Here is a 27,605-nt window from a genome sequence, read left to right as displayed (position 1 = left end):
CTCCCGCTGAGGAAGACTTCTGAACGGCGGCAAAGATCACCTGGTCTGCACTTCGCAGTTTCTCCCAGGTAAGGGTGAAAATGGAGGTTGGTTCTGTTGTAATCTAATCGTCAAGGCAACCGGGATCCGACCCCCCCTTCTTTTTAACAATCATACAACGCAAACACTAGTTCTAGTAGCACTGCCTAACAAAGCCTGTTTCTCTGAATTCTGGGTTACTTCCGTCGATAAAAAAATACGAATTTCCGGTCCTTTGGAAAAAATTAAGTGGCGCGTAGCTTCACGCCAAGGTCTACGGACTGCGCAGGCCGCAAACGAGGACTACGCGTTGTGAGTGGAGAGGAAAATTCCGCCGCCTCGTCGCCATTCGGTGTGGACTGAGCTCTGCGAAGCGAGACCCGCGCGACGGAAGTCGCTGTATACAAAATGATAAGAGGTCTGGTCTTCCTAGCTACTCTGGGCGTTGCAAGACTACACTTGAATGCACGCGCTCATGGCCACATCATCACGCTTCGGTGGACCGCTGTAATAACATTTACGTCATCCAACGTGATTCGGTTTTAAATGCATTCGATGGCACGTAATGAAAACGGGACCTTGACGGTACCATTTGTGTGCGTATTGTGTTTTGCGTATCTACGGCAAACATATTTTGTTAAAGAATATCAGAAGAAATGAAATACTAGTTGTTTCAAATAGTTTGCTTTTTCTCAGGCAGGGAAGAAAAGTTTGGTGGGGCGTGGTTGGCTCGCGGCTTCGACAAGATTGTTTGCAAGGCTGCCTTTCTGTATTGGTATAACAGCTTTCTAATTATATTGCAAGTGCGGCAGGATCAGAATACGAAAAAACTGACACAGCTTTGTAGTTTCCAGCGTTCTGCCCATTTCAAATTCCGCGGTGGAGTCCTGCCGGCTGACATGTGTCGCCCTCCGGCGGCATACAACTGAGTACAACTACAAGGCGATTCATTTGATCTAAAGATGGCGGAGGAAGAAGATGGTAAAGGATACCGGTGGGAGACCGAATATGAGAGAACTTGGTGAGTTGGTAATTCCTGTACAATTTTTTTTCTACACCATACAACAAAAGCATTGGCAATGTTTTGCGCACAAAATCACAGTGATGCATGTTTTTCTTTTTAGTGTGCTACTCTACTGAAAACACCGGTGACCATTCTTGTTGCTGCGCACGCTACAGCAGTGCTTTCGTTTGCTGTAATCGTTTCCTTTTTGTTTAAAAAAAGAGAAGAAAAATGGTCCATAAGGTGCACTTAAATCAAAGCGTTTATCCGAAACTCAACACTAATAGCCGCTACGTCGATCAAATTTAATATAAACTTTCTTTGCACTAGTTGCCGGCAAGTTTCTTGTACGCGCATCGCGGTAATAATCTTTGCTACTCGGTTGTCTTTTTCTGTCTCTGTTTCTTAGTAAGAGCGAGGGGTCAAACATTACGCATGCTGCTTTCGTCCTGCATGACACACTTTTTGGCACTAATTTACACCTATAGCAAACTGACAACTACAAACATATCGCCCTTGTTCTCTCTATTACCGTCCCGCATATCCTGCGCAAAGTGATAATGAAAAGAAAGCGAAATAAATGACTGTTGTGTGTCGTTCACGATGTCGTAGAGACACGAGGTGTTTGTAAACGCGCGTTACATTGCTTTTTGTTATGACAGAGAGCGTACCTGCCTGAAAAAAAAAACAAAACAAAACATGCTCACCGCGGAAACAGTTCCCGTTCGCCTTTGGTGTAAAGCATGATGTAAACGTGAAAAAAAAAAAAAGGATTAGACGGCACTTAAGGCTGCTACGTGTTGTGACGGCGAAAGCATATGCGTGTCATCCTGAGCTTTCGACCTCGACGCAGGTTGCGCATTGAGAAATAAAACAGAAACGCGCCTCCGAACGCCGATTCCACAAACGCAGAATCCGCAGAGGTCCGAGTGAAACACTCGGTTCGAATACCTGTCGCCAGCTAGCCTCCAACCTGACTAAGAGACGTGTGCTATATGCAAGGAGAAATTGAATGACACCACCCCAAGGGTGTACAAGGAAAGGTTATGGCACAATTTTGATGCAAAAATTGCTTTTTGAGAAAAGTAAATGGCGCAGTAACTGTCTCACATCACTGTGGACACCTCAACCTCGCCTTAAGGGAAGAGGCAAAGAGTCTGGGAAGGCATACAATTGAAGGTGCATATATCCTTGGTTCGAATCCCTGTTGCAAGCTGGCCTCCAATGTGACTGGCACATGTAAACTATATGCAACGAGAAATCATATGACACCACCCGGGAACGCTACACTGCAAACTTCATATGACACCACCCGGAACGCTACACTGCAAACGGTTGCTGACAATTTTGGCACAAATGTAGTGTGGAAAACTGGCGCCACATTGAGGCCAGCCAGTGGACGTAGATTAATGACATGTATTGGATTGTCTGAAATGGTGGTGCTCACAGCTTGCTGTGTGTGTCCTACAGCCACTTGACATCACCCTGTTTTTCTTGCCATCGCTGGTATTTTCGGTACCATCTGCAAGTACACACACTAGCACACACTGTCGGCTTTTCTCTTAATGGGACTAGTAATGCTTTCGCATTAAAAGGAAACGAAAGCAAAATGCCCTCTGCTTGTCTCCTGCTTGCTTTTTGTCATCGCTGCCCAGACTACCAACTTAGCTTTGCATTAGTATTCTGCTGTCTTTTAAGTTCAGGAATGCTCAAAGCACTTGTATTGGGTACAGTTTGATTTCTATGGCCATGTGCCCAACTAGATGTGACATGTTAGGGTATAGGCACAGAATCTAATCACATGCTGCCCTTGTTTTTTTTATACTGGTTTGTTCTGATTTACATTGGTAAACCAAGAAAAACCTAGCCAAAGGTGGTTTTCCCACCTGACTATGGCCTGATCTTCCTGAACGTTCAAAACATGCTTATGCACTAAAACACTATTGCATACATTAGGACCCTAATACATTTTAGTTATTACAGAAAGAAAAGAAAAAAAAAAACAAGAAATCATCATTGTAGTGCTGCATGTACAACAAGGGCACATAGTGCATGCTTGAGTTTTAGAACACAAATATAGCAAATAATTCCCAACTTTCACAGCAAACGAACCAACAAAAAACTTCAAACATCTTTATGTGCAAGACATAGGAGGCTGTATTTTGTAAACAAGGAACAAACGACATCATGCATACATGATGCATACATGAACTTACTCTTGCAGTCCTTAGAACTATTTAATTTAGTTTAACCATGTCACTAGGGTAGTGACGTACATTTATGTGGTTTTGCTTACAATGTCCAAAGCTTGCGCTGACGATAAAACAATATTCTGTCTGTCCATTACAGGGAAGCCATCCAGGAAGATGAGTCGGGGCTCCTGCAACCAAGTGTGCTGGACTTTGTCCACAGGGCTAAGCGCAAACAGATGCTGGCCAAGAAGAATGTTCGACTCGGGATGGTAAGCGTTGAGGAGCACTTAAAGAATGTTCTGTCATGATTCACATGGGTTGTTGTTTAGGGTGTTTCTCAAGTTAGGTCATTCAATGATCTGCCTACATGTGTTTGTTGTTGGGCAACATTTAGGTGCGTAATAGTGAGTTTGTTGTTTACCCATGATGAACATATATTGTTTTGAATAAATTGAATGCAGAACATGTGTTACTCTTTGTGGAAATAGTGGTCGAAAGGCCATCAACTGCAAACAATTACAACTGGTTCTGATGCACTTTGGAGGAGTGTGCGTTAATCTAAAATACCCTCTTAGCATCATCTGATACATGCGCTCTCATCTTGCATGTTCATACAAAATTGGTGGGAATCTTTCACATGCCTTATCATGTGATAAATATCTTCGACTTACTTTGGTAGCAATGCACTGTACTAGAATTTAGTGTACCTAGTGCTGTTTTTTTTCGTTTTGCTTGCTGCATGTAGCCACAACACATAATTAGTTTTGCGCTCATTGAATTTTTTTTTGTGAGCAACCTACGGGTTGTTTATGTTGCTGTTATTTATTTTTATTTATGGATTAATACATATTGTCAATCCAACGAGGACCAAGGTAGCATTAAGGGGAGTTGAAATGTATGCAGAAGTCACATGAAGCATGTATATATTTCTTGTATGCTTTTTATAAAGGGCTGGTTGTATGCTTACAGGACTTTTTTTTTTTTTTTTTTTTACAGAAAGGTGCAAAAAGTAAACAGCATGTAGATAACACTTGAGACACACATTGTATGTGTCTGTATATGATCTTGTGTCACACGACATGTGTCTCTTGTGTGTTCTGCTCTGTGTACTGTACACTTTTGGCGCCTTTTCATAAAAAATGTCACAACAAATTGCCCAGCTTACAGGACTGATGAATTTTTTTGTAGCAAAAGCTGCATTGGCCATGCACTCGTAGTTTCGCCGTGCTCACATTCCCACCATGCTCGCATTCCCACCGTGGTCGCACTGCACCACGTGACCAACCGCGTGACGAACCACTTGACAACAACTAGCCAGACAACCAGACTAACCTGGACTTGCAATCAAGATTAACCAAGGCTAACCAAGCTAGGCCTTAGCTTTCGCTATGTATATCCTGGCATAACCGAGCTAAGCCACTGCCAATTTTTCCTTCTTGCAGATGAGGCACCTGTATGTTGTTGTTGATTTCTCTGAAGCCATGGCTGAGCCAGATCTGAAACCAACGCGTCTCATCTGCACACTGAAGGTACCTCCCATAAACATTGTGCCCTTCTCATTCATAGTCTGATTAGCATACTTCCATAGCTGATCACCCTCCACTGTCATGCCCTATTGGCATCTCTTATTAGGAGAGGAGAAAATGGACTTTGACCCATGCTGTGCAATACTATACCCCATAAGTCATAAATCTTTCTGGCCTCAGGGAACCACAGTGGCTCTCAAAAAATGCTTAGGAACCCCGTATGTCTTGGTTTTTGTCTTTTCCCACCTAACATGCATTCAAAAATAGGGGATGGGGATGCACAGTCTCACAAAAAATGCTGCAGTTCAATTAATGTAATGTCTTGCATTGTAATGAAAGATTCTGCTGTATGAAATAAAGTATGGCTAGTTCCAAATAGAAGTTTGAATAAGAAAGGTGGGGGTTGAGGCATGCATGGAGGTAGGCACTCGGGGAACCCAAGGGCATCACAGAACCAAGTTTGAGCGCTACTGCTATATATAGTATAACCCACTATTTTTTTATTGATGTGCTAGTAAACTTTGTTAGGATGAAAGTACTGAACATTGTGTGTACTATATCAGAGACAAAGGAATGTTAGCAGCTTTGTTGAAAATTTTGTGAAGACAGGAACTAAATGCGTTGGTCAGCCTTTAACCACTACCCAAAGCCTGCAGTTTGATTTTTTCTGGTAAACGGGCCAGAGTTGAGGCTTTCTTCAAATGTTTCTGTTCACTTCACACATAACTGGCATATATTTTTGTAGTGTTGCTGTTGTATACTATTAGGTTTTCATTAGGTTTTTTTAATTTTAAAAAATTGACATGATATTTAATGTCACATAGTTGGGCTCTTGAGGTCATATTATGATATGTGTTACGAATGGCCAAAGGAAGTGGGCTTTTGGACACACATATTACAGATTCCTGAAGTGTGTTGTCATATCCTTCTTTTTCTCTGCTAGATGCTGGAGCTGTTTGTGGAAGAGTTCTTTGACCAGAATCCCATTAGCAATGTTGGTGTCATCTCAACTTGCAACAAACGAGCACAGAAGCTTTGTGAATTGGCAGGTTAGTCAAACTGCTCTTGTTCTTGAAAACTTACTCGTTATGGAACTGCAACTTCTTTCATGTTTGTTAATAGAGGTACATGCAGTAGGCTTGCTGATTACTTAACTCAAACATGTCGGCACACTATATCTGTTCAATACATACACCTTAATTAGTGTTGTTTACCCAATGTTTTGTTGCTTTCTCAAGGAATGTATATGCTTGGGGAAAATTATCTTGTATCCTTAGCCATTTAAGAAAGATGTTTGAGAAGCATTGCATTTATAGGCGGAGTGTTAGGCTTGCAGATGCAAAGTGCACTCATAATTGTTTTTTTGACATGTGGCTGTCTGTAGACCGCTTGTCCTGTTGTCCTGTTTTCGTTTATCACTTTGTTTAATGACAGGAAATGCTGGGAAGGTGGTGGAAGCTCTAAAGTCTTGCAAGACACAGGTTCCATCAGGTGAACCATCTCTGCAGAACTCTCTTGAGCTTGCTGCTGAAGTACTGCGGTAAGTATTGATCCTTCTGGTAGGCATCCAAGCTTTGCTCATCAATCAGTGAAGAATAGTTGCTGCCAAAATTTGTTTGCTGATTCTTGTTGAAATACAAATTGTTAATGGGCTCTTCATGGGTGCAAGAAAATCACGATGCAAGGGCTAAAGCACTAGCCAGATGAGGCAGTAATTCGCAGCAATGCGCCACACAATGGCTTCGCACAATAAGTTGAGGGCCGCTGAGTCTGTGGCTGCTGAGTTGAGCGCTGCTGAGCCACTGTTGCTCATTGCGTTGCTTGGGTTCTGAGTATGTGCAAAATTTCACCTATCACTCAGAATTGGCTTGTGAGGCTAGCCAATAGCAGAATGCATTGTGCGTGTTTGCCTTCCAGTCTTTTGCCGCTGAAGTTCATTTTCTGTCGTCGTTTCACCGAAGAAGTTGCCGATGCTGTCTTCGTCATCACCCATGCATCGTAACAATTCAGTCTGCTGGAAGTTGTGGAACAAAATAGGATCTTGTAGGGTATATCTCGCACTGATTACAAGTCTCAGCATTCCAGAAATCTCGTGAGGCACCACTGTGCAGAATTCCTCGGGTCTATATATTTTATTAAAAATGGAATGTATTAACAAAAAGAATTTTCATCATTGCTTTTATGTGCCTCCTGCTATTTAAAATCTGAAAAACAGGATACTAGTGCAGTTTTACTTCCCGCATAATTTTATGCAAGGTGACTGAACACTGAAGCGGCCACGACAGAGCTGCATTGCTGAAACACGGCGCTATGCTGCTGGGTCTCGTCGCATCGTGTGGGTGTAGCGACGGCAGCAACGACAGTCGTGATCATTGTCGCCAGGAGCATTGCTTCATGTGCAGGGGTGGGACTGCTGCTCTAATTGTGCCATTTTGATACAAGCGCAATTTCTTGCTCCAAACTGTGCCAACCACAGAGAAGAGATGAAAATTGGGCCAGAACGACTTCGGCATCTGTGCTCCGGCAGCAGTCGCAAACAGCGTGACCATTCGTTTTTCGAAAATAAAATGCAGCTGTTCATATTCTGTGCGGTGGGCGCCTCTCGCACAGTTTCTAATAATTTTCGTGCTCTTTTAGCTGGTTCCAGCAAGTGGTGCCACGCGCTCAGCCACTCCCCGGTTCCGGCTGTTGTCGCTGCTGACGCCAAGAAACTGAATGGGGTTGAGTGGGCTGAGCAGCGTGGCCAAGTGCGCAGCGTTTCATAACTTACGCACAAAACAGTGCACAAAACATTGAAAGGGAGGCTGAGGGCGCTGCGAGCAAACTCTGTGTTAATGGGGTGCTGAGCCATGTTGATTCTGAGGGCGTGGCGGATTTAGAATAAAGATAGATTAGAACAGTTTTACATTTACCAGCTCATGGTCGATTGCGGCTCTGTTGGTCTGTGGTGACTCATATTATGTTACTGCGTCGATTGGACAGGGCGTTTGGGAGCATTTTCACCCGTCATGAGTGTCGACGTGGTGATGTATAGTTCAATGGCAGCGCCACCAGTGCTTTCGGTTTTACGCGAGAGCCTGCGCCGTGCTGCCGCTCCATCGACCAACTCTGTCGTTTCTAGTTGTCTGTCGCCCCGCATCTTGATTGGCTTGTGGCAATACGAAACTACATGCGGCAGATACAGAGCAATGTGCGCTGCCGACAGTCTTCACTCTGGAGTTCAAGTAGTATAGAAGCCTCATTTGTTCTGTTTTAAAAGTGCATGCTTCGTACACGTTTCGTTGGGCTTGCTTTGTGCTTACATGTTCTTAGTTTTCGCTACCCATGCCTGGACGGCAAAGATGAGCAAACATGAGTATTTTGTTCATTCCAAGGATAGTATAATTTTTGCTGTTGGTGCAGTTGAAAGCTTGCTAGAGCGAGCCAATAAAGCTAGTTCTTTATCGTGCGCTCATGGGAGGCCTGGCGGGGGAAAGTGCAGTCTTCTATCGCGGGCATTGCAACAGGTGGGTAGCGTAGTTGTGCCAAGGGATGGTATCTTCGTTCGTGCTGTGATCGTGTTGAAGCGAGAGGTATCATGAAGAGGAATGCGCTGTTTACAAATTATTTCGGCCGATTTTGGTTCAATCCCCTCGAGATGGTCACATTTTAAAAGGGGTGAAGTGTTATAGAGGCACGTGCATTGTGCGATGTTAGTTCACATTAAAGAACTCCCACTACGGCATGCCTCATAATCATAAAGTTGTTTCGACACATAAAACCCCACTAATTTTTATGCAAACTGCTTCAAAATGTAATTTTATCTGCTTCATATTTCTCAGAAATGAAATTTTAATTTGCTCGAAGAAGCTCCAAAGTGCAATTTTGGCTGCGCCAAACTGCTCCAATATGCAAATGTGCCTGAGCCATATTGCTCCAAAACACAATTTTACTTGCTCCAAAAATTGCTCTAAAATGACTGTGCAGTCCCACCCCTGCATGTGGTTACTGCCTAAGTGTTTATTGGCTTGCTGAAGATATACGCAGTGTGCTACAGCTTACGCTTTGCATTTTGATGCTGAAAAGGAACATGGATGAAATATGTGATGGGCGGAGGTGCTACTTTTCAATTTTGATGATAGCGGCTCTTTATGTCATTACACTAACACCTCACTCCTGCACTCATGGTGCTCATTGCTGTTGTGGCATCAACAGATTATGTATAAACAACTAGCTAATGAATGTACATCACCCTAGTGTTGTTGATCAGTTGTGCAGTCTGTGTTGTGTATGGTTTGGTTTGGTTTTATGGGATTTAACGTCCCGAAGCGACTCAGGCTATGCGGGACGCCGCAATGGAGGGCTCTGGATAGTTTTGACCACCTGGAGTTCTTTAACATGCGCTGACATTGCACGGTATGCAGGCGTCTAGCTTTTTGCCTCCATAGAAATGCGACCGCTGCGGCCGGGATCGGACCCGCATCTTTCAGGTCGATAGCCGAGCACCATAACCACTGAGCCACCGTAGTGGCCTGTGTTCTATATGATAAATAAATCAAATGTAACAGTTCTGTGTTTTACTAAAGGACAGTCTGTGAACAAATTCAAAGGAAGTAGGTGGCACAGTTCCTGATAAATATGATGGTTGTTTTATTAGTGGTTCTACCATTCTCTGATAGGCACTTACCTGTGCACACCAGTCGGGAAGTGCTGATCATCATGGGCAGCCTCACCACTTGTGACCCTGGAAACATCCAAACAACCATCGAGGTGGGTTGCTCTGTTCGCAGATGTTTTCCTTGTATGATGCTGTAGCTTGCGCATTGTGTTGGATTCCTGTACATGGCCGGGCATTCAGGACACATCTGAAGTGAAAACTACCCATTGTGGTTGCGGCATTTACCTTTTAGTTGCTTTTATATTACTGCAGGCAGGAGTGTTGCCTGCTTTTGATATGTAGTATGCTGCTACAGACATTAAAAGTGCTTTTTTTGAAGCATGAAATTCCTAAAGGTAGCATTTCACAGTCTGAAGAAATGAATTTCGCAAAACAGAAATGTGTTATGCTAAGAAAGGTGCCAATTTATTCCTGAGTAGTACTGGCAGCCTGTGCAGTAGCAGCTCAACATGTTAGGGGGTGAACGTCTTAAAGGGACTATGCAATAAATTAATTGAGATTACGTAAAGCAGACGAGAGATAGGCATTTCATCACTCGTCACCCCAACGCAAGGATTTTTAAGCTAGCATCAATAACAACGAAGATATAGACGATTAAAAATTATGCTCCTCCTCTCCCCCCTCAACTCGTACACGCGGGGCACCAGACAAAAATAAAGAAAACAGGTCTGGAACTGGGCCCCGCCTTTGAATGCGTCATAAGATGACGCTCGCTTTGCAACTTCCGGTTGTCGCTCCTAGCCCCCCAGCAGCAGCGTCGGCGGCGTGGCGGCATCTCTCCGGTCTCTCTTCGCCTTCCTGGATTGTGGCGCGCGTCGGGTTTCTTTGCTTGTCGTCTGTTGTAATTAGCAGTAATAAATCCGGACCTCGAGGTGCGACTGCTCGCTCTTACGGCCGTGATGGGCATCGAGCACTATGCGTGCCCACGAAGAGCCGTGCGAGTGGCTCCGGAACTCCCGACAGAAGGAGGCGACAGAGGAAAATTGAAACCATATGCGCGAAGGCAATGCCCTGGCTCGCGCTTGCCCGAGAGGGTCGCGCGGCGGCACGAGCAGACGATTTTCACGGCTACCGGAAGTGTGCCCGTGACGTCGTGGCTGCCGTGGCTCCAGCGAATGAGAACGTGTGGTGGCCTGGCGACGTCATGGTACAGTGACGTTTTTCTTCCACGATTTTAGTTCCAAAATCGGTCACTACGTGCATACCAATCGGCCCGCGAATTTTAAAAAACACGTTTTTTTTTTAAATTTATAATAAATTGCCAGCTCAGTTCCGAAGACTTATGCTTGGTGTGAATGCTCATTAGCATCATTTCTAAACACAGAAAACATTTACAAGCGACTTTGAATTTTTTGCATAGTCCCTTTAACGGCGAATGCTTCAAACCAAAGACAATGCCAAAATAGCCCTTTAGTTTTAGGGCTCTCAGCTGCAAACTGTGCTTCTAAATGTTTAGAAAACATGCCCACGTGTGCATAATTGAAGCAGGACAAGCTTTATCATTCATGCCAGAATGATAAAATCAAACTTTCTGCACATCATTTGAACTTTTCAGTTGCATGATAATTGTAACACTCAAAGCATGGGGTTGCACACATGGAGTGTTGGGATCATGCCATCTCTTGCTTCCAGTGATAACTACGAAGGTGTTCTACGTGCTCAGTTTGTTAGGAACCCAGCTAAGAACCCCAAGGTATGCTTTGTCAGGTTCGTCAAAAGCCAAAGTAGCGGTTTTGGCCGGAAACAAACTGACCTTGTCCAAGGCCTTTAAAGGGCTACAGGGACTCTGAGGACAAATTGATACTGGCTTGATTCAATAGATTACTGCATTCTGATGCCAATGAAGCTACTTTTACTGAAATTGGGGCTTTTATAATAAGCTAGAAAAGGCATAAAAATGTAATACAGATTTTGCTGCCATTGGCCATTTTCACAAGCAAACTGCAATGAGGCCAGGTCTTTTATTCATTTATTTTTAATTTGTGAGACTGTGCCACACCATCATTTACTTACAAACAGTTATCAGTTATCGCTGGGCCCTTCTCGGTTTTGTCGTCACAGGTTTGAATCGAATGTCAGGGGGAAAAAAAAAATCCACTTTCAAATCTACGTTTCTCAGCAATAAATGAGTCCTTTGCTGCCAAACAAGCATCAACATAGCGAGAAAGAACCATTTAATTAATGTTTATGATGAATGAAAATTGGTTAGAGCTGTCCACAGCGTCCCTTTAAGCCCGTGAACCGTAGTTGCTTGAGTAGGAGTGGGTCAGTGGTGCTAGGCATGACGCTAATAGGTTTTCTCAGGTGCTGCCAAATGGCCCTAAGCCCTCTACTGCAAATGTGTTTAACTGCACGCACTACTAGTGATGAGACAGATGGGACACTTTTTTCAAAGCCAGTGTTAAAAGAAGTTAAAAAGATTGCACTTGGGCAGCAGAATGCTAAAATTAGTAACCTAGGTTTGTTGGTATGAGCTGCTCTAAGCTTTATGTGCACGGGATGGGTGGATTTTTCCTCTTTAGCGCTGCTTTCTTGGGCTGATCGGCGCACACTGGTGCTCTGCTTTTTAACCATTCTGGTATTGTGTGCTCATGTCACTTGTTTTTTCCTTCCTTCTACAGACCATGCGCAAGTGTAACATTCGCTGCAGTGTCGTTGGTCTAGCAGCTGAAGTCTATGTGTGCTGCAAGCTTACCAAAACCACTGCAGGTATGTAGCCACTGGGAAAGTGGATGTCACTTTTCTCTTTCCTTTTCTTAGTGTTTTGCTTTCCAAACAAAAGTTGGCGGAACTTCAGATTGCAAATACTTATGTCTTAGGCTAAACAAAGGGTTCTCAAACTTTTTGCTTCAAGCAACCTGAACAGCTTTCAAAATGTGCCAAGGAGCCCCCCATCCTGATGTCACTGCTAGGTATCTAGCTACGTGCTGCCATGTTTTTCTGTCAACATCTTCAAAATATGTAGTTTTTATGGTGCAAAATACTGCATTTTTTTCTTCTGGAAGTCACGATTTTGGAGAAACCAACGAAGCAAGTGTGGACTACTTACGCCTTTTCGCTGTTCCCATGTTGCACATCTACTGTATTGTGCAAATCACACCAATGGGGAAGGCAAAACTATTGCTTCCTAAAAGCTTGAAGCTATGGCATTCCATTGATTCACCTGCTGGTAACATCTGATGCCTTCCACGACATTTATATGTCAACTAATGTCAAAATGTATTTTGCCAGAACCTTGGAGACCGTGAATCTGGCCAAGTTTAATAAACTGTGCATAGATGTGGTGATTGGCCATGTGCTAGCTTGTGTGATGTTTATGTGCAGCGTGCTGTGCCATGCCACATGTAGTAATGTCGTATCAAGGGGCTTTGAGGGCACATGCCTTCAAGTCTGCAGAGTTACCTTGGTTTGTGTTCTCTGACGCTCAGAATTAAGACTCATGGTTATAAATAATTTATTTAGGTTGTTTTAAAGTACATGTTGAGTACTCATGGCTTCATGTTTAATAGTCAATTGTTAGCATAGAAGGATTGAGGGCTGAGGGATTTCAGTTTCTCTCATGTAGTGCACCTTTGCTAAGTGTATTTCGTTCATTATTCCCGTTTCAGGTACTTACAGTGTTATCTTAGATGAGAATCACTTCAAGGATATTCTCTTCCAGCACGCTATTCCTCCACCTGTCACGGTAATTCACTTTGCCTAGGGTCATGCTTGTAAGACTTGATGAGGTATTCTGGCACATAATGGCACACAGCATGGACAGCAGGAGGAAGGTTCATGGTACTGCGAACAACTTTACTAAAAGGATGAAGAATGCAGCACCATTAACAGCTTCATGCAGTTGTTAGTAGCACTTTTTCTTCCTCTTTCTGTCCGTCCTGTGTACCATTTGTACATTAGTACACTGATATGATTTGCCAACTTGCCACTCACCCAATCCTTTCTAAATGTACTTTTCATTTTTTAGCTAGAGCATTGGAAACATAACCTCTTTAGTCTAAAGTGTCTTTTAAATCAGTTTTTAAAGTGTTTGTATGATTAATTTAGTTTGCAATAACCTGTTCTTTTGTTCCTTCATTTTATTTTTTCAGGGCAATGCAGAGTCTTCACTAATCAGAATGGGTAAAGTGACCGTTTTTGGAAACCTGTTTGCTTGCTGTCAAGCATTATTTCTTCATGTGGTGTAATTCACATTTTTTCTGTGCAGGGTTTCCTTACCACAGAACAGAGAGTGAGGGCAAGCCATCTATGTGTTTCTGGTAAGCATATCTTACGTTGGAACTGAGTGTGTAGTATCTTCGGGCACTACTGAATATGATTTTAGCTTGCGATGTGCAGGCATGTAGCTAAAGTTGCCTTACTACTCTTAAGTTTCGGTTATAGGGAATGTGTGCAGTTTATAAAAAGGGAATTTACTTGTGCAGAGCTACTGTTTGTGTGGGGCATTATTGTAATTTTACTCTTACAATCCCAGATAGTTGTGAACAACTGAAGGTGTCCCAGCTCTTTACAGTGGCATTGTTTATGTGAACTAGTGCTTAAGCTGACAGTTTTCAATGTTCTGTGTTGGCCTGCAGCCATCTGGACAGCCAAAACCCGTCAGATGGACTGAGCAAAGGTGGCTACTTCTGTCCGCAGTGTAATGGCAAATACTGCTCTCTGCCTGTGGAGTGCAAGGCCTGTGGTGAGTTTCAGCACTGCCCATAATGTTACAGGATGATTGTTGTCTATGCATAGAGCTTGCAACATGATAGACTTGCATGGGTGTTTGGCAGGGCTCCAGTGGCAGTCCGAATTATCCGAATTTACAAATTAACGGATACCGAATTAACGAGGTTTTACTCTATTGTAAGGCCATATATGATTTTATGGTTTTTTCCTTGCATCCTACTGGAGAAGACGTGGGTTTAAAATATGCTAATATAACCTCTATGGCTGCCTCTTATAATGCAGTTACTGTTTGAGTTGCAGGGGAAGATACTGCTGGAAACTGGAAAACTTTCAGCTCGAGTAATTAATCTGGAGGAATGAGCTAACGGTAGCGCATTACCAGCATACTAAGAACACCGAAGTGGAGGGCGGAGGTCTTGGAAGAGTAAACAGGTCTTACACTTGGTTCCATTCATCTTTGGCAGAAAATGGGGTCAAGTAGATGCTAGTTATAAAGTGGAGCCAATTTTGGAAGTGCCATGGGCAATCATTCAGCTCCTCCAACATGCAATAGCATCACCACCCTTATTGTTGACTCTCTTTTTCATTTTAAAATGTGTGTTCCGAAGTTGTTTTGGGTTAGGGCAGTTTTAAATATATGAAATGTGACCTGTCTCATAACAAAGCAACTTTTATATTTTGATTGAATTTTAGCATTTTTTGGTATCTTCAACATTCTGGAGTTGGTAGGTCTGCTTACTTGCACTTGTTAAGTGTAGAATAAACATGGCCCTGAACGCATTAAATAGCTTATTTTAGCTGTGGTAAGCTGCATGCCAAGCCAATTTTTGTTTAATTCATGGGCAGTACAAATTTGTTGCTTTGATTTGGTTCCTTTTTTATGTGGGCAGTGAACAACATCACTTGTCAGAACTTTCTCAATGATTTTGTTGGCCTAATTTTTGTAGAGTTCTTGCTCACCAAATGTTTGAAACCAAGCATGAAGTCTGAAGCTGTGGAGACATGGTCAGGCCTACTGAATTTTTGTTTCATGTGCTGTTGGTCACGGACACAAGCATTGAGAAGTGCACTTTCTCAAGAGTATCAGATAAAACCTGTTGTCATTAGTATAGATCTTATAATGCCACTTTTGACAGTGAAGTGGCTTGTTAATTCATCAATTACAGTGATGAAAACTCGTGCATGGGAGTAATGATTTTATGCATATGATTATTCAGTGAAGGTTGAAAAATAATTGTCATAATGGTTGATTGTGGTTATGCGGGAATTATGCTAACAGTGCTTGCATGATTTATTATTCATCGGCAGTTTATATTCCTAGTTTTCTTGTTGATGGCCTAGTTTGTTTAGTTTGTTTAGTTTAGGCCTTGATATGCCAGCACTGGTGGTGTCCATTCTTGGCAAATCTGTTTGAACAGACTCGGTTTCTCTGTAATAAACTTCCCTCATTGGCCATTTAGGATCATGTGACCCTGATGACCACAGTTGACCACTCAGAGAGCACCGTCAAATTTAAAATTTCCTTATGGGTCAGCTGGGACATGACATCATCAGGATAACTCCTGAAGGGGGGGGGGGGGGGGGGGGGGTGTTCAAGGTTGCCCCCCCCCCCCCCCCCCTCAACATTTCTTTAGGGGGGCATTTTCTTAAAGGCCTTAAGTTGGCCCTTAAGAATGTGGTTAAGAAGGCTCCCAAGTTTTTCGTATTGCCTTACTGATAGTAGTACAGAGCTGACTTAAAGTGAAAACATGCAAGTTGGGAATCTTAAACAGAAGGTAATGGCATATAGGAATTGGAGTATTATTATCTTTCAGTCAACATAGCATAATGAGTTTTTATTCTGAAATCAGGCCAGGAAAAACTTTTGTGAGGTGTAAATGTGTGTCTAAAGGTGTTTGTTTGGCATTCGTAATTATGGTTCTAGACATGTTTTCATAATCCTGTTTTTTTTTTTTTTTTCATGTGTAGGCTTGACGTTGGTGTCGGCACCTCACCTTGCACGATCTTACCACCATCTTTTTGCCCTGGAAGCATTTGAAGAGGTGCCACCGGACACGTTACCTGCAAATACTCCTGTGTAAGTTTTGCTATTGTTCGCTCTTCATGCCTGTGTTCTTGATTTTGTAACACTACTACTGGGTGCAGGGATAAGCTGCTGTTTTTCAGACAAGTGTAGACAGCCCCAAGTTTTGTAATGCTGGCTGGCTAAGGTGAACCTGCTCTTTTTGTTTCAGAATCTGCTTTGCCTGTCAAGTGTCCATAACTGACAAGCATGTAAGTGCTGGAGCTTTACGTAATTGTCACTAGTTCTTACTGTTACTAATTGTTACTGAAACTGTGATGTACTAATGGAGATGCTGACTTTATGAGAACAGTCAGTACAAGATAACATACAGGATGTTTAAGGATGAGTAGAAAAAATTGACGGGCGATAATATGGTGTGATGTGACAAATCTGCTTTAGCAGTACTGGTCTAACATTTGGTTTTTGGAGTTATCACCTCCCGTGGCTTTTCTGAACTTTATTTCATTTTTCTGTTTTTTTTTTTCACTTTTCTGTGACTTTCTGGAGGGTGGAGTCTTTTGGAGGGTAAGGGTGGTTAGAGCTTCCTGTAGTGTGACCTGGGGAGCAGGGTGGAGGTGGGTGAACAGATGGTGACTTCATTTTGCTATCACTTTTTTGTTCCAGTGATGCATGGGTTTCTGGTGGTGAGGAGTCGAAGGGTGGCTGTGTACGGGTAGGGTCTGTGGTGGGGATGGTAGATGTATGTGGATCAGTGGTAGTGGGGGGTTGGCGGAGGCTCGTAGGTTGGAAATGCATTTTTACAGGTGATCCCCATGTCCAGAAGTGCACCTGCAAGTGGGTACTCAAAATGGGCGGGGGCTTCACACATGCACGCAGAGATGACGACTTTTTGCTGTAAGAGGACTACACTGCTAATGCAGTAAGAGCGGGAAAGTTGTGCATCACCACATTTGCCAAGATAGTTTTCTAAAATGTAAGGTCCTTGTAACAAGTGCTGGTTTTGAATCTTTGCAGTGGAATCCTTGAGGCAGAAACCTGAATGTATAGCTAGTTATGTTACATGCAGGAATCATTTGGATGTTCTCTTTAGATTGTGGTGTGCATGAAAATTGCAGAATTTAATTTTTACTGTTTTAGCAATATAGTCCTCTTTCCTCCAGAAATCCGTGGTCTTTGTATGAAGCTTCCCCTATCAGGAAGGACACTCTGGTGGACGCAGCTCCGAGCCTTCTTTTTATGGGCCTTCCCATCCCCTGCAACACCTTCTAGAAGCTCCACCCAGCTCAGCCATTTAGGAAATCAACCACCCACCCTCCCACCTCCACACTTCACCAAATGCAGCTCCCGCCTATGAACCTTCACCCACCCACCCACTTCCACCCAATGCACCTTCCACCTACAAGCCTCCACTTGCCACCCATCCATCCACCCACCTCCTTTCTCTGGTAGGCCACCTACCAGTAGAAACCGACGTAATAGCAGGATGAAAAAACGATGGGGAAATCAAGCTCAAAGATGCATTGGAAGGCAATCAGCGTGAAAGTGAAATGTGAAGCCATTCGTGCTAAGGCAGATTTGTCGCATCACATCATATATTATTTAGCACTAATGCTGTTTTTCTGTTTTGTTTAGTGGTTGAATGTGACATCATTGCAGATGTGTTTTTGGCAATATTTCTTGCATGACATTATGAGGCACTTATTGGCTCATTTAGCATAACTCTTCCTTTACATTTTATTTCTGTTATAGTAATACCTATTTACGAGCTGCCCAGCTCATCATTGGTGATATCATTTTATTGCTTCTTTACAGAAAGTGCTGCACGTAGAGGGCATGCAGTGTTGTATTTAAATGCATATTAGTTTATATGATATGCAGGCCAACCCCCTAAGAGCGTAAGCTGGAAAAAAAAAAAAGTTGGAATGTCATATTATCAACATTAGAGCTCTGGCGGCGCTGTGTGAAATCGCTAGAGAGGCACTCCCGCTGCTTTCTGCAGCATGTGGTGCACGTTTTGGTGACATTGAAGTTGTGTGCTCTCATTTACTTTTTTTATGCTCCTGCATATTAGATGACAGCTTGTTTTAGTGCTTCTGAGAATGTTCACCTGTGTTCAGGAGGAGTGACTTGTTGTGCGACTGAGCAAGTTGGTGAAGTTTTGCTTTTAGGCCGATGCCTCTAAAGTGTACTTTCAGTGTTTTAATGGCAAGGTGGGGCCCTGTTTTTACGTTCGTATCGGCTTTATTTGAGGGTCTTTTGCTCAGAGCTCTTGCGAAAGAAGTGGGGTGTGAAACCTTTTCACAGTAGTGGTGGCAGCAACTGTTGTAGTTCGTGAAGGGTTGAAGGCAGTCAGAACCCAGGACTCTCCACAGCAGTGTCATTGACGTCGTTCTCTCTTTCTTTCCCAAGTTCTTAGCTAGGCTTGCGCATCGCCATGACTGTAATGTGTGTATTAGTTGACATCGGAGTTCAGAGAGTGGGATTTTGAAAAAAACAGGTCAGCTTATATGCAAGTAAATACGGTGGTTTCGTATTTGTGTGCTGTGCTGAAATATGCCCACCTTTTCACTTTGCGTGCTGCTTTAAACAAGTGACACCATTTAAAGTAAATAAAGATGACTGCATTGAACAGGGCCTTTATATCATACCCTAGGCACCAGTTGTAAGACAAAACTTAGTGCATGCCTAGGCAATAGCACAAAGATCTCGTTGACATCAATTAGCACGACTCAGTTTTTAGTTAACGTTACCTAGACATCATGTCAATTTTGGCGACACATCTGACCGGTTTCAGTTCTGTGACGTCACTTCCGGTCATCACTTACAATTTGGTAATGTCAGTTTTGGTCTGGTGACATCACGTTGTATTTGATGTCATGCTCGCACAGTCTTTGCTGAGTCATGACCATGATTTTGCATGACCATGTGAAATGTCTGGTCACGTAATATGATCCACATCAGCGCACAGACCATATATATATTTGGTACCGAATAGTGATGCTGGACGCCACCAAATGAGCTGACAAGCTCCTTATGCTTTTGCATAAAAGCTAATGGAAGGGTGGCTCTCTTCTACAGCAGCAATTCTTGTGGTTGATTAGGCCGATTCTGATGTGGCCACTGCTTATGTAGACTGCTTATGTGGTGTCCATGATGGGGTGGGGGGGGGTGTCTGTAAGCCTCACTGGCTTATGGCAAAATTGAAACATTCTTGAAGTCTAGTCATGGTGTACATTAAACTAGTTCACGAGTTAATGCTCTTTGAGCGACCTATGCAACTCGTTTTGAAAGATTACTGTTTAAGATGTGAATGAATGCATCCCAGGTAAAATATTGGGGAGTTCCTACTTTCACCCATGTACATTTCTTCTGATTCTTGTGATGATAGAGCAGCTTTTATTGTATTGAGTCTAGCCACATATTTTGCTTGATAGGATGGCTTCTTTAAGAAGCTAGGAACAGTCACTAAATATCTTGGTTGACTGAAAATTTTCCTTTTCGTGGGCTTCGTGCTGTGGGCTTCAGGTCTATCGCTGCGTCAAGTGCAAGAAGGAGTTCTGTTTGGACTGTGACCTTTTCATCCACGACTCACTGCACACATGCCCTGGCTGTGCAAGCAAGTTGCCAGCACCTGATGCACCATCCTGACATTAAATAAGCATTGCAAAAGTATGATTGTGTCAATTCATTTGCAAAGCATGCCTATCTACACAGTTGAAATCATAGTTTTTTTTATTTTTATTGCATTCATGCTTGTTTTCATGTCATAAACTGCTTTCATTTGCAAAGGTCAAAAAGTCACTTGCAGCGGGAACAGTATGGCCGCATTTGTCACTGAATGTCGATACTGTGTGCTTCACAGTGGCAGTAAAGTAAAGGCCAGCGTGTGATCGCCCCGTAGTCCACTGCGCTGCTGCTTTTTAGTGTTGATTTTCATCAAAATGTGTGCGGCAGTTTGTTCTGACGGCTGAACACTAGGCTTAAAGGTACATTTAACTGTGTCTTTTATGGTGTTATTGACTAAGGTGTGCAGTTAGAAGCAGTAGGGAAGGCAACACACGGCGATCATATAACCAATGACTGTTCAACAAGTATGAATGACAGGCACGCTGTGGCCTTTTTACTGAATAGCTTCGTCCTGGATGGTCAAGTCATTCTTCTGTGCAGACTGTTTCCTTTTGAATTGGAGTTCCCTATGCTTTAAGAAGTTAACTATTTTTTAATGTTGCTCTTGAAAAAAGAAAAAAAACTGGAATATTTGGGCCAGCTCGCTCAAAACTTCTAGTCTTCATGCGTATAGGAGTGTGCCAGTGCTGATGGTGCGTATTGGGTTGCTGTAATCATTTGAGGAAGCCTTTATATTGCATGGTTTTAACACAGCCATACGGCTGATGCAGTAACACGTTACTATGTTTGCCAAGCCGTATTTGTTGTACGGTAATTTTTAACAGGGTTAGCAGGGTTTCTGTATGACGGTTCTAAAGCAGCCACACCACCGCGATTTTGATGAAAGGGGGCCATAATGCTATCACATTAAAATGAAAACAATTTTCTGGCTGTTGTACTATGCTTAAGATGACGTCAAAAGAATAACGCCATATTGACACTTCCTAAAATTGTAATGTAGAATCTGCGCCACCATCTTGATTTTTGCTGTGGTTGCAGTGTTGGTGAAATCTGCAATGCACCCGGTCAAACACCTGTACGTGCACCACTCGGCGACGTAGTCAAGCAGTGGCCAGCTGAGAATACGGGCGTTGTCCACAAAGTGCTTGCTGTTTTACGCCACTCCGCTTTCTCACAAGGCGCGCACGACCGTTCAAACGACGCGACGCGTGCTGAATAGCGGTAAAGGTTGGTGGCAGTGTGCAAGGGAACATGCGATGAGCATTCTACCAAGGATTACTTTCCATTTATGAGCAAACAGTTCACAGTCATTGCTGTGTGTTGTCTGCATGGTTGTCTAATTTAGTTGTTGGAGACGGGGACGCTTCCACTTCGCCATGACGGCTCGACGTCGTTAAACCGCCCAGCGTACCTTGCGGAGCGCACGCTGGAGGGAGGAGGAGGAGGCTCGGAGGGAAGAGCGAAGAGATTTGGTTCATTCCATGATGTCTGGACGTCGCGCGCCTGCTCAGCGCCTCATGCCCCGTGTTCGCCCAGTTCGATGGCGGATGCCCTCAACCAGCGAATACTCGTTGCGACAGCCTGACGTGCTAAATTGCGGCGACGAAGATGGCGGTGGGAATTAAGAGCAAGACGGCAGGACTAAGCGGTGCGAGCAGTCGATTTAAAAGGAATGCGTAGAAAATGCGAAGCGCTAGCGGAGGCGAGACGGCTGACACCCTGTCATTTTAGGTTTGTCGCATCCAGTGTATGATCGCCAGTTGTTTCTTTTTTTCTTAATAGCTTTTTCTTTGAGTGAATAACACCCACGCGACTTTTTCTTCAATGGAAAAATAATGACAGAATTCATTCTGTGCAAACTGGCTGTTCCTTTTCATATCGCAGCTGCGTGTGCATACTTTCACAGGCGGCATGTGTGGTCCTATTCGAAGGCGCTGTGCTGCACAGTTGCTGCGTTTGGATATCCACTGACGGCACCTAATGCATCTCATGGTAGCACCTCGGTGCACTTTTGCTAATGCAGACTCCCGAGCTCACATGGAAACCTAGAGAAGGCAAGCCTAGCAGGAGGTGGCAGAAAGTTAGGCGGCGGATGAGATTAAGAAGTTTGCGGGGATACGGTGGCCGCATCTGTATAGGACAGGGTTAATTGGAGAGTTATGGGAAAGACCTTTGTCCTGCAGCGGGCGTAGTCAGGCTGACGATGATGATGTTTCTGTTTCTGCTCGCTGCTTTCACAGCTACCCTTAACTTCACTGCCACACGTTTTATATTTGTGGTCACCACATCAAATATTTGGTCGGCAATAGGCCGCTGAAGGAGCTCGGGAGCGAAAGACATGCGCTCACAAGTCCATGTTTATTACAGAATCTACATTGGCTTCTGTCTAACGAGGCCCCAGCGCACGATCTCAAGCAGAGCTTCCTCTATAAGTTGGCACTCTGTTTTTTTGGTGATTTGTAATATGTCGCATACGCCGCATTTCTAACCTAAAGTCAATGTTTGAACGGCCCTGTAGCAAGTATTGGGCCGCTTGGTCACTGACAGTAAACAGGCGTGTGGTGGCCTCGACCAAATCGGCCACACCTGTGATTGCTCTCTTGTTTCTTCACCTCCCGTCGCTTTTGTCAAGATAATGTCAAGATCGGATGGAACGAATCGTTACAAAACGTGGCTCCTGGATATTCTACTTTTATGCTAGTGTAGGCCTTATAGCAGCTCCCACGATGGAATACATCAACGTTTCGCTGCCCCAAGCGGCAATTTTTAACACGCTTTATGTTCGGTGGCAGCCTTCGCGGCGGCAAAGCATCGCGCCTTTTCTGCTTTTTCAGCTGAGCATACCTATTGCCTTTAATTGCCCAGGTTGTTGGCAGTGTGCCACTGTTTGTGTGAGGGAACTGTCCGGGTCATGCGTTGAGACATTCTAGATTACTCGTTTTGTTTGTTGTTATAAAAGTGAATGAAGTGGTTTAGTGAAGGTTCCACCTGCATATGATGGAAATACTAACGTCTTCTGCTCCAGCAGTGAGCCGGAATGGGGCCAGTCACATTTTCCACGCTTGGCTGAATCCTCCGTAAGGATTTAGACGCGGTAACTACAGCTAATCTCGACAATGTTCTTTCAAAATGCATTCTAGGCACATCTATTAACTTTTGTATCAGTGGGAATGAGAGTTCCTCTTACCTTCAATTTGAGCCTTCAAGAGATCTGGAACGCTGTCGATTCATAATGAGCCACACAGCATGGTTAAGAAGAAAACTCCTTGTGCTCTGTACTTTAGAAAAAGGGTGTAATTCGAGAGCACGGTCGATCTATGGTCCTTTATTCGTCTTTGAAAACAGTTTATTTCACAAGATCTCGTCATGCTGTCTACATACACTCCGTGTCTGTGCAAGACAAATCAATTCATCACGTGAGCACAACTGCAGTTAATGCATACAGTGGAGTTAAAAATACTTTGATTCATCTTGGAATCGATGTAGTCGGCAAGACCTTACTGAAGACAAAAAACACGTGCTCGCTGCTGCTGATCTACATAGTTAGAAATGACGGCACAAAAGCATATACACACCTCACAAAGATCGTTGTCGTCGTGGCCGAGCGCGTCAGTGCTCGGCCAGTCTTTTCTCCTTTGTACAATATAATCATCTTTTGGCACTATCACAGATCAGAAAGACGAGACACCACAAACAGAATCTCGAGCGATTAGCGCAGCTTTTTTTTTCATAACAATAAGCAACACACCATGCATGCACGCTGCTTGCACAACAAGAATGTGCCGGCATTGTGTTAGATAAGGACGTGTGGCATACCTAGCAAAAAACGGGAGGTGTGAAGATTGTTGGACGTGATGCTAGAATGACGTACACTGCAACTGTCTAAGACACCAGAGCGAACCTTGCCTCCTTTCGTGGAGCTTTGTATTCGGCTCAGTCGGATTCTCTTGAAATGTCCTCGCTCGACGAACCTGCCTTTGCCGCTTAGTCCGGCCAAATTTGATGCTTTTCCATCATTATGCTTCTGCAATGTCCTACGATGCTTCTTTACTGGGCACCAAACTGTTCAAGCGAGCCTTACTATAGTCGGATACAACTCAAGAATGAAGCGGCTTTTCCCCGTCAAAAGACCCCATTCCAGCCAATGTCGTGGGCCGGTTCTCATGAGCCTGAAAGCAAGACAGTGCAGGGAGTGACATATGAAAGGGGATAGTTCTCTCCCTGCATTGTCACGCTAGCAGGTTCACGGAAATCGGCCGACGCCATTGGCTGGAATGGGGTCCTTTGACGGGGAAAAGCCGCTTCGTTCTTGAGTTGTATCCAACTATAGTCATGCAATACCTTTAGATACTAAGCGTGCCATTTCGGATGCATTAGTCAAAAGGAAAGAAAAGCGTATTGCCTTGCCGGGTCAGCGCTGATTGTCGAGTAAAAAGCCTGTTGCCATAGTTTCGAACTTAAGAGCGTCCGAAAGTACACAGAATGGTTCAAGCACTGAAATTTTCAACCAAAAAAAAAGTAAAGCACTGTTCAAGCTCAGTGCATAAAAACCTGCCTGTTACAAGGTTTGTGTGCGTCTTTTAATAAGAACAACCTTATTTGAAACTTATCTGCACGTTGTGCAACGTGCGGAACCTCAGCGACACACGGCACACAAATACTGTGTTCAAAGTAACAAAGAATGCTGTGAATAAGAGATGCAAACCGTAAACCAGTGCCGATAAGAGGACAGGACGATAGTCACGAATGAAAGACCATCACCTCCTGCAAGTGTGGAGGCGCGGACAAAGGCAGCCTCTGAACTGTACGATCATAATTCATCCTTGTCGCAACAAACATCGATGTTCGTGTCCGTCTTCTCGAGCGTGCATATAAGTGCACTAAATGAATAAAAAAAATGTGTCTTTGCATAACCTGGCTTTTTGAGTGCTGGCTCTTTCAATGACACATCCAAGCGAGCTGCGAGCTTCAGAAGTTGTTAAACACCACCACTTCTTGGAGCAGAACCATTCTAGTTTGAACTTGATTAGCGATGACTCCCAGCTCCGATTTTTTTTTTCGCTCTTACGTACGGGCTAACGCTATTGCAGGCGTCGCATTTAGTAAGCGCGAAAAGAGAAACGGGTGTCTCAGTGAAGGTCTTGGCGTCTGGTCATCACTCTTCTGGAGGTGATCGCAAGAAAGCATTAAAGAAACAAGAACGTGCTGTACACTCAAGATGTTTCACGGTTACGTTTACTCATTCGCTAACGAAATGTCTGAGCTCGTAAACAGTGCACTGTAATTTGAGTATCTGCGGCGCAACAACATCAACTTGTACCGTAACTTGGATAAATTGTCTAAGACATTCTATAACGGTTCTAAAACACCACGTTCACAGTTTAGCGGAGCCTATGAGGGGTGGCTGGCTACTGAACAAGCGGTATCCAAGTTCTATGAGACGCAGCAACAAGCTCTGAAAGCGGTGTGGCTTTGAATACTGGATAACGGGGCAGATGATGCGAGAATTGTTTCCAGAGGCAAAGGCTACATGCGCCATGTCACGCGGTGATCCGCGCATGTCGAATACTGGTTAAGCGATGAGACAGAGACGTAATATTCTACACCGATATGAATCTAAGCTGTGGATTCACAGTGACCAGCGTTTGCTGCGATAGCAGTTGCTGGAAGATAGTGGATGTGATTACACATACATAGGCGCCCCAAGCTCGTAACAAAGCATCCGCTTCTAGAACATACATTCTCCGTGCAGGTAAGTGACGGACGCGCATTCGACGTGCTGTTCACACTGATGGCAGGAGTTATATATATGCGAGCGATACGACGTGATTAAATTCTTAAAGCGCTTCAAGTGTAAGGCCTAAACGAAGGGCACAACCACATGAACCACGTGCTGTGGCAGAAGAAAGCACACGAGTTAGCGGTGCGCGAAAGTAGTTATCAGATATATACATATTATGTGCAGACGTATACAGTTCAGCTAAGGCTGCTGCGTTTTTAATTGAGACCACGGTGTTTTCCTGGGTGTGAAGTGTATACGAAATAGAGATATGTTTTAGTTGCTGCCAGGATCGACGAGTAGGCGCAAAGCGGGACTGGAAGACGAAAAAGGAACGAAGGGCATAGACGGCCTTGTACGGTCTTCGAGGTTGCTTTCGAACGAGAAATGTCGCTAAATACGCATTCGCTGGTGAACCTACGCTGAAAACCCAGGACTTGTTCAATGACGAGAGATAGTTCACTCACACCACTGAATCTAATTTGAATCCGCGCTCCTGAAATGGATGGCTGCATCGCTCCAGTGTTGCAGCCGAACAACACAGCCGTGCACAGACCTGTATAGAGCGCTCGAACTGCGTGCTGTCTGCACTCCGCAGCGCGCAGAGCGACGTCTAACGGCAGCGCCTGCTTCGAGATAACGCAGGTCTGATCATAGCCTCCTCTATTTTACAGGAGGCCATGGTCTGATGCTCAGACGATCCTCAAAGGTGCGCTATCTCGAACCAGGCGCTGCCGCTAGACGTCGCTCTGCGCGCTGCGGAGCGCAGGCGGCGCGTAGTTCGAGCGCTCTAGATAGGTCTGTGGACGGCTGTATGGCCGTCACACACTTCCTCTGGTACAGGTGCGTTGCGGAGATATGAGGGCGCATAGTGCAAAGTTGCACAGTTGTTGTTTTACTTGGCTCTTTACAGGTTCTGCGAGTTTCGTCATTGTACGTGAGCTCCATGCTCATGACTGCGCGTTGCAGCGACATTCCTCGTGTCAGATGACCATAGCGGACCGTCTCGGAAAGGCTTTGGGAATCGGCTAGTTTCGTGGCTGGGGTATATGAACAAACAAACTCTTTTCCTCCGGTCTTTCAACGATGGCAGCTGCTTCTTTTTGTACCCTGATACAAACTGAGCGTGTGTGTTATCGACAGCCTGGCGCTCCCGTCGCTTGTCTGAAAACCAGTGGATGATCTTTAAAGGATTGAGAACGGTGGACCACGTGTGTGACATAATCTGGCTTGCGTATCATACGCTCATCTTTATGATGAGCTAAATTTGGTGTTACAGTATTATTTATAGAAGCACTGTTAGCAGGGCGGACCGAATGACCACATGCGAAGTAATGCCAGCAGGTAATCACTGCCGTGGTTATGGCAGCCGTGGCACTGGTGCTTGCAATTTCAACTGCGTAAAGCTGTCGGTCTTTTTCACTGCTCTGGCAGTTCCCGAGAAGCGCTGCTGCAGCAAGAGGTGTTTCACTGTAGCACGCATCCGTTTTCGAAACAAATCTGTCAACGACGCAAAGTTAAAGCCCGTATATGTTCAGATACTTGCACGGGCGGGTTTCTTGGAAGTATATAATCATGCTTTCTGCACAGAAATACCGTGTCTAATGCTCCTGCGTCGTAAAAGCTGCTTCCTGCAAGCGCCTAACGTTTTCCCATGCCGCGATCGATGCTTGCAAGCAAGGTTTTCAGACACGCGGCGAACGGTGCCTGCCGTGAGTACTGTTGTACTGATGCCAGTTTTGACACAATGGCGTTCGGACGTAGTACGCCTGCAACAAGTTCTGAATGTGGCTTCGTGTACCCTATACTGCGCTGCTGTTGCCATGAACTTTGAACTTAAAAGTGCGTGGCGAGACTGAAGAGTCCCTAGGAACTCGAGGGAGAAATTACCAGGCACCTGTCTCTCTCCATCCAGTTAATTATTACATCTCTAATCCTTTTCCTATCGCCCTCTACACCCTAAGGCGAGCAGATTAAGTGCCCGTGTCATCTAAAGCTCGTGCAGATTGTCATCCGAAGCCCACATGCAGATCGACTATACACGTGTACTGCTGTAAGGGGCTAATATTTTGAAGCAACACTCTAAACAGGTTTCCATCGTCACAT

General features: G+C 44.3%; 1 protein-coding gene across 1 annotated transcript; it reads left to right on the top strand.

Annotated features, from left to right (window-relative positions):
* The first annotated feature begins 890 nt into the window (after positions 1 to 890).
* Ssl1 (general transcription factor IIH subunit 2 Ssl1) lies at positions 891 to 19,768 on the top strand. Its single transcript, XM_077653602.1, has 14 exons — positions 891 to 1,039; positions 3,371 to 3,482; positions 4,656 to 4,742; positions 5,683 to 5,788; positions 6,174 to 6,279; positions 9,398 to 9,488; positions 12,018 to 12,105; positions 13,005 to 13,081; positions 13,488 to 13,518; positions 13,604 to 13,655; positions 13,974 to 14,080; positions 16,036 to 16,144; positions 16,302 to 16,341; positions 19,619 to 19,768. The coding sequence occupies exons 1-14, from the start codon at positions 981 to 983 to the stop codon at positions 19,739 to 19,741; spliced, it is 1,188 nt and encodes a 395-aa protein (XP_077509728.1). The 5' UTR covers positions 891 to 980; the 3' UTR covers positions 19,742 to 19,768.
* The last annotated feature ends 7,837 nt before the right edge of the window (positions 19,769 to 27,605 follow it).

This window comes from Amblyomma americanum, chromosome 2 (genome assembly GCF_052857255.1).
Source record: "Amblyomma americanum isolate KBUSLIRL-KWMA chromosome 2, ASM5285725v1, whole genome shotgun sequence".
In the NCBI taxonomy this organism is placed as follows: Eukaryota; Metazoa; Arthropoda; class Arachnida; order Ixodida; family Ixodidae; genus Amblyomma; species Amblyomma americanum.
Note: the sequence above shows the minus strand (reverse complement) of the source record. Positions and strands in the feature narration are given on the sequence as shown.

What these genes read in the sequence shown, in the direction of transcription:
- Ssl1 (XM_077653602.1), top strand. Translation starts at nt 981, where the DNA reads ATGGCGGAGGAAGAAGATGGTAAAGGATACCGGTGGGAGACCGAATAT. An exon ending in GCTTACCAAAACCACTGCAG is followed by an intron (nt 12,106 to 13,004) that starts GTATGTAGCCAC and finishes TTCCCGTTTCAG; the next exon opens with GTACTTACAGTGTTATCTTA. An exon ending in CTATTCCTCCACCTGTCACG is followed by an intron (nt 13,082 to 13,487) that starts GTAATTCACTTT and finishes TTATTTTTTCAG; the next exon opens with GGCAATGCAGAGTCTTCACT.